Source organism: Lynx rufus, unplaced genomic scaffold (assembly GCF_022079265.1).
Source record: "Lynx rufus isolate CCGP_SWC_20201006 ecotype Redwood Valley unplaced genomic scaffold, mLynRuf1.p SCAF_39, whole genome shotgun sequence".
In the NCBI taxonomy this organism is placed as follows: Eukaryota; Metazoa; Chordata; class Mammalia; order Carnivora; family Felidae; genus Lynx; species Lynx rufus.
The window spans coordinates 2,944,861-2,950,860 of record NW_025814855.1 but is presented as its reverse complement, the minus strand read 5'-3'; the positions used below and the strand labels follow the sequence as shown (position 1 = coordinate 2,950,860).

Genomic DNA, 6,000 nt, shown 5'->3' with positions numbered 1-6,000 from the left:
TGCTGCTGCTGTCCCCTGTCTCCCGCACCGCTTCCCTGCTCTTTGACAATTCCCTGCATAACCGTAGGACGAGCTGTGGGTGCCCCACATGCGGCTATCGTGCCACCACATGAAGCTCCAGATGCGGCCTGTGCTGCCCGGCCCCTCTCCGTGGCGACGCGCACATGCACCGGGGCCCTGCCGCCCGGCCTCGGTTTCCCCCTTGGCACCACGCTTTGTTCAGGCGCCATCAATCCTCAACTTCCCTTCAACTTGACGCGAAGAGCCACCTTTCTCCAACTCCACATTCAGCAACTTCTGGCCTTCTGGCTCTCGGTTTCCCCATCTGCCCAGTGGGGAATGCCCCAGCTCCTCATCTCTGTCACCGGTGACATTTGGTCTTCTGTGGGCCTCGGTTTCCCCCATTTGCTGGGTGGGAGAGTAGTGGCTTGTGGCACATTCTGATGGCTGGCCTCTGGACCTCGGTCTCCCCGTTTACCCGATGGACAGAAACCCCCTCCTCCCACTCCCTGCATCACCGGGCCGGGGGCGCAGGCGGGACGGCCCAGTGGCAACAGGACAGACCTGGGCGCGCCCCTTCCTTCAGGGACATCGGGCAAAGACAGACCGCCTAGACGGTTTATGAGTTGATCTCTGTCGCAGCAGCCGGACAGTTCCTGTCGGGTGCGGAGGGGAGCCGGGGCAGGGGCGGGGCTGTCTCCGTGGAGCCCGCGCCCTCCGCCCGCAGCCGCGGGGCTCACGGCAAGCGGGCCGTGGGAGCCGCCGGCTCACGGCCAGCGGAACCTTCGTTGCGGTGTGCGCGTTTCCGGAGGGTGCCCTTTTCCAGCGACGCCGCCGCCCCTCGCGCCCCCGCGCCCGCGCCCCCCGCGCCCGCGTCCCCGGCGCCGCCGGCCCGGAGCTCCCGGAAGTCTCGGTCCCGCCGCCGCCGGCACTCGCGAGGGGAAGCCCGGGCCGCCCGGGACCTCGGCCCGCTCCTCCGGTCCCGAGAGGCCGCCGCATCGGGTACGGGGGCCGGGACGGAGGGAGGAGCCTGGCTCCGGGACGGCGCGAGGCTGGGGGAGGGGCAGGCGCGCCGGGGGTGGGGTGGAGTGGGGGTGGGGCGCGGCCGGGAAGGAGCCCGGGGCGGGGGGACCGGAGGGAGAGAGGGGCCCCGAGGGTGCGGCGACGAGGGGGACGGAGGGCCTGGGCGCTGGGGCCGCAGAGGAGCGAGCTGCAGGGATGGAGTAACAGAGGTGCCAGATGCTCACGGAGAGGAGGGGGAAGGGGGCTCGGGGGCCCAGGTCAGAGCAGCGGGGAGTAGGAGGAGGCCCTGAAGGGTAAAGACAGAACAAACAAGGATGGGGCGTGGGGGTGGGGGGTTAGATGGTAGCAGGGTTCAGGGTGTGGGGCGCACAGGAGGCAGGCGGTCGAGGCGTCCTAGGGATGTGTACACGAACTGCAGACAATGGGTTAGGCAGGGGTGAGGGCATTGAGACTTGGGGGTGGGGGGGGATTACGCGCAGGGTTAAGTGCAGGACCATAGAGAAGCCCAGAGTGGAAAGCGGGGAACTGTGTTAGTGGCGTTCTGGACCCGCACCAAGAAAGGGAGCGAAGCGAGGCCACGGGCGTGTCCAGAGGTGGGCAGGCCTTCCAGGGACCCTGGTGCCCCCACCTGGGCCTGGGAAGAGGAGGGAGGACCCGTTAGAAATAAAAGAGGCCACGGAGGTGTGAAGACAGGAGGCCGACTTGGAGACCGGCAGGCTGTGGGGGAGTTGCGGGGAAGGCAAGGGGCGGGATGGAGGCCTCTGGTGCGGCTCGGGGGCTGAGAGGAAGCAGCAGGAGGAGAGAGGCAGGGATGTGCCCGGCCCAGTTGGAGGTGTCCTGGAAGCGGCTTGATGGAACACGCGGTCTGGCCTAGAGTCGGTTTCTGTTTTGCAGGAGAGGTAGGTCAGTGGTGCAGAGGGCATGACAAGCAGTAATAATGGGGACACTTCCTCCAGGAAGCGGCGATTTTAATTTCTCTCCCCTCCACTGCTCCCAGCTGACACCCCAGATGCTGCTGCTGCCGCCTCGGCCGCCCCACCCTCGGTCCTCCTCCCCAGAGGCCATGGACCCACCGCCCCCCAAGGCTCCCCCTTTCCCCAAGACGGAAGGCCCTTCCTCCACTCCATCCTCGGCGGCAGGGCCCCGACCCCCGCGGCTCGGCCGCCACCTGCTCATCGACGCCAACGGGGTCCCCTACACTTACACGGTGCAGCTGGAGGAGGAGCCCCGGGGCCCGCCCCAGCGCGAGGCGGCGCCGGGAGAACCCGGCCCGCGCAAGGGCTACAGCTGCCCGGAGTGCGCTCGTGTCTTTGCCAGCCCTCTGCGGCTGCAGAGCCACCGCGTGTCGCACTCGGACCTCAAGCCCTTCACGTGTGGCGCCTGCGGCAAGGCCTTCAAGCGCTCCAGCCACCTGTCGCGGCACCGCGCCACGCACCGCGCGCGCGCAGGCCCGCCGCACACCTGCCCGCTGTGCCCGCGCCGCTTCCAGGACGCCGCGGAGCTGGCGCAGCACGTGCGCCTGCACTGAGGCCCCGACCCGGGCCCCCGGGCCTCGCGAGCCACACAGCGTCGCTCCCACACACGCTCCCTGCCTCTCTGAGGTTACTGCCTTACCCTGGGCCTCAGTTTCTCCATCTGTCCAAGGGGAGAAACACCGTTCCTTCCTTACCTTCCTGTCTAGCTGTGTGATGTAGACCAAGTCGTTGCCCCTCCCTGGGCCTGGGAGCCAGCCTCTGAGCTGGGTTCCGGCCCAGCTGTGCTGTGTGAGCCTCTGCAAGTGACGCGACCTCTCTGAGGCTTGGGCTTCCGCTCCTCCGAGGCGGTGAACGGTTGTCTGCGCGGAAGATTTGACAAAAGAGCACGGCGCGATCTGGCTCGTTTCTGTATATCCCCCTTCCCACCACAACCCTCACCCCTTACTCAATAAACATTCCACACTCCACTTTAGGGCTTTTATTTGCGTGTATGTGTGTGGAGGGGCGGCGGGTGGGCGGCAGGGTGGGAGGGGGCGGCCCGGACCGTTAGCACCCGGGAACCTTCCTCTCGGCGTGTGTTTCTGGCCGGATCCGTTTCCCGAAGGCCCAGGCGCCCCGCCCCCACCTTCCTCCCCTGGACCCTCTTCTCTGGGCCCCGGTCCTCTCTCCTGTTACCGGTGCTCCCAGCTCCCGGGGGACACCCAGAGGCGCCCGCCCCGCCATCACTTGCGACCACGGGGGTAGCCCGGGGCCGTTCCGGAGTCGCCCGGACCCGAGAGGCTGCTGCACCGGGTACGGGGGCCGGGAGGCGGGAGGGAGCAGGGAGCGGGCCGCGGAGAGGGGCGGGGCCAGGAGCGGGGACCTGTGCGCCGAACGGGGCGGGGCCGCCGCGGGGGCTCGGGAGGGCATGGCCGCGAGCTCGCCGAGAAAGGCTCGGAGGCCGGGCCGCGGGTCGGGGGTGGAGCCCTAGAGAGCGCTGGGATCTAGAGAGAACCTGGGGGGGGGGGGGGGAGGCAGTGGATGGGCGTGGACTGGAGAGAATCTGCCGGTAGCCGAGCTAGGAAGGGGGGCTCAGGGGTGTCCAGGGAGGTTGTTGGACGGTGGGTCAGGACCTGGGGGCCTTAGAGCTTAGGCGAATACAGAATGGGTAGAAAACACTCCTGGGCGGAGTGATAGGATGGGCTAACACCCAGACCTGGGTCAGGAGCGTAGAGGAGGAGAGACCTGCAGGTCTACGGGGTGGGGGGTGGGGGGTAGTAGAGAAGCCCTGCTGGTGGCCAGAGTAGAGGGGCACCTAGTGACCGGAGGAGGGTACGACTAGGGAAGTTAGAGCGAGGACCTGCTTGTGCCTGTGTTTACAGTGGGTGATGGAACAGGACAGAAGAGGCTTTCCTACGACGGAGACGGTAGAAGGTTCACAGAAGGTCGTAGAGTCCAGGGCAGAAGGACTGGAGAAGTGACGGAGGTTGGGGGGGTGCAGAAGTTCTGGGCAGGGCACACAGAAGGTGAAGGAACGGAGCTGGTGCCCCTGAGCTTCCCTCGTCTGTGTTATCTCATCCTCTCTCCCGTCCCCCAGGCCTCAGCCACCCCTCCGGATGCTGGTGTTGCCGTCGCCCCCCTGCCCGCAGCCCCTGGCGCTTCCCTCCGCAGAGGCCATGGAGGCCCCTCCTTCTCGGACAGGCAGGTCCCCAGAGCCCGGACCTTCCTCCTCCACAGGACCTCCCCAGCCTTCCTCCCCTCCGAGGCCCAACCACTACCTGCTTATTGACACCCAGGGCATCCCGTACACCGTGCTGGTGGACCAGGAATCTGAGAGAGAGCCCGGGGCAGATGGGGCTTCAGCTCAGAAAAAGTGCTACAGCTGCCCCGTGTGCTCCCGGGTCTTCGAGTACATGTCATACCTGCAGCGACACAGCATCACCCACTCGGAGGTGAAGCCCTTCGAGTGTGACACCTGTGGGAAGGCATTCAAGCGGGCCAGCCACCTGGCTCGGCACCACTCCATTCACCGGGCTGGTGGCGGGCGACCCCATGGCTGCCCGCTCTGCCCTCGACGCTTCCGTGAGGCCGGTGAGCTGGCCCAGCACAGCCGGGTCCACTCGGGGGAGCGCCCGTTTCAGTGCCCACACTGCCCGCGCCGATTTATGGAGCAGAACACCCTGCAGAAGCACACTCGGTGGAAGCATCCATGAGCCGGGCTGCCGGGTACCCCAGGTGCCATGGGGTTCTGGGGGGAGCCCGGACTCTTGTGGCCCTCAGACACGTGGCCAGTGCGGAAGGCTGGGTTGCAGCCCTGGACACAGACACAGACACACTTCCTGCAAAGGCCCAGCCCTGCCTGAAGGAGGAGCCCCTGAGTAGCCTTTGGATAATTCGGAGACAAAGGTGGAAAGGAGACCTTACCTTCCTAGGGTGGAGCCTCAGGCTGAGCCTGACGAGGTGCCCAGGAGACAGTGCTATGTGTGAAAAGCCTCCAGCCTGAGAATCGTGGTTGGGAGCCATCAAGCATCTGCACCAGCTTCCTGACGCCCCCTTGTCGATGCTGGGGGAAGGGGCCCCAGACCTGCCTCGCACCCCCCAGCCAGGACTTGAGACTGGACGCCCAATAAACGCCTTTCCCATTTTGAGCACTTGAGATTTGTTTTCGGGCACAGCGGTTTGGCCTGCCTGCTGCCCAGCAGGGAGACTCAGCAAGTGCCTGGCCCACCTCTTCTTGGGCAGAAGAACAAATCGGCCATGTCTACTCTCCGGAGAGGGAAAGAGCTTCCCACTGCCTGACCTCAAATAACACTAACAGCGCCCTGGATCTTGAGCGCCGCCTGTGGCCAGGTGCTGGGCTGAGCATTTCACCTGGGTCGTCCCAAGTGCATCCGCACAGTGCTTGGCTTGGCTGGCTGGGGATGGGAAGGTTGGCCTTCTGCACTGGGATCAGTCCTAGCTTGACCCCTCACAAAGGGTGTCATCTAGGTAGAGTGTTGTTAAACCTTTTTTTCCTTAAAGCTAGGATCTCCTGTAAGAAACACATTTTATATGGCAACCCAGTAAACATACACAAAATATATGTGCAACAAAAGTTCAGCAGTACTTAAATCTCTGCCACATGCAATTAACTTTTTTCCTTTTTGCTAATTCCGTTCTACTATATTGAATTCCCTGCCCATGAACCTGTAGTTTGCAAAATACCTATCTAGGGCAGGTAACTCCCCCTGGACGTTTTGACCCAGGCTACAGTTTATCTATGATGTGAAGCAGGTAGGAGAGGAGTGTGGCCACAGCTTTCTAAATGGTGCAGACCTTTAAATTCTCCTTCTGCAAGGTTACAGCCCTGCTCTCATAGAGCTGGCCAAAATTCCAGTAGGAAAAAAAAAAAAAAAAAAGAAAGAAAAAGGAAATGAAAAGTCCAGTAGCAACTGGTGACTGGGAGGAGAGGAGAGGCTGGGAGCCAAATAAACATCTGCCTTCTTAATGAATTTTCTTTGTGCGTCTGTTTTGTGCCAGGCAC

The 6,000-nt window shown here is 63.9% G+C and overlaps 2 protein-coding genes across 4 annotated transcripts; both read left to right on the top strand.

Moving 5' to 3' along the window:
- Positions 1-873: 873 nt before the first annotated feature.
- Positions 874-2,965, top strand: ZNF580 (zinc finger protein 580). Of its 3 annotated transcripts, none has more exons than XM_047094347.1 (2): positions 874-1,002; positions 2,021-2,965. In XM_047094347.1, the coding sequence occupies exon 2, from the start codon at positions 2,033-2,035 to the stop codon at positions 2,549-2,551; it is 519 nt and encodes a 172-aa protein (XP_046950303.1). In that variant the 5' UTR covers positions 874-1,002; positions 2,021-2,032; the 3' UTR covers positions 2,552-2,965. The 3 variants fall into 3 exon arrangements, with proteins under 3 accessions (XP_046950303.1, XP_046950304.1, XP_046950300.1); XM_047094348.1 differs by lacking the exon at positions 874-1,002 and adding an exon at positions 1,141-1,232; XM_047094344.1 differs by lacking the exon at positions 874-1,002 and adding an exon at positions 1,334-1,922.
- Positions 2,966-3,113: 148 nt separating this feature from the next.
- On the top strand, positions 3,114-5,968 carry ZNF581 (zinc finger protein 581). The gene is made up of 2 exons (XM_047094343.1): positions 3,114-3,290; positions 4,075-5,968. The coding sequence occupies exon 2, from the start codon at positions 4,094-4,096 to the stop codon at positions 4,688-4,690; it is 597 nt and encodes a 198-aa protein (XP_046950299.1). The 5' UTR covers positions 3,114-3,290; positions 4,075-4,093; the 3' UTR covers positions 4,691-5,968.
- Positions 5,969-6,000: the final 32 nt, after the last annotated feature.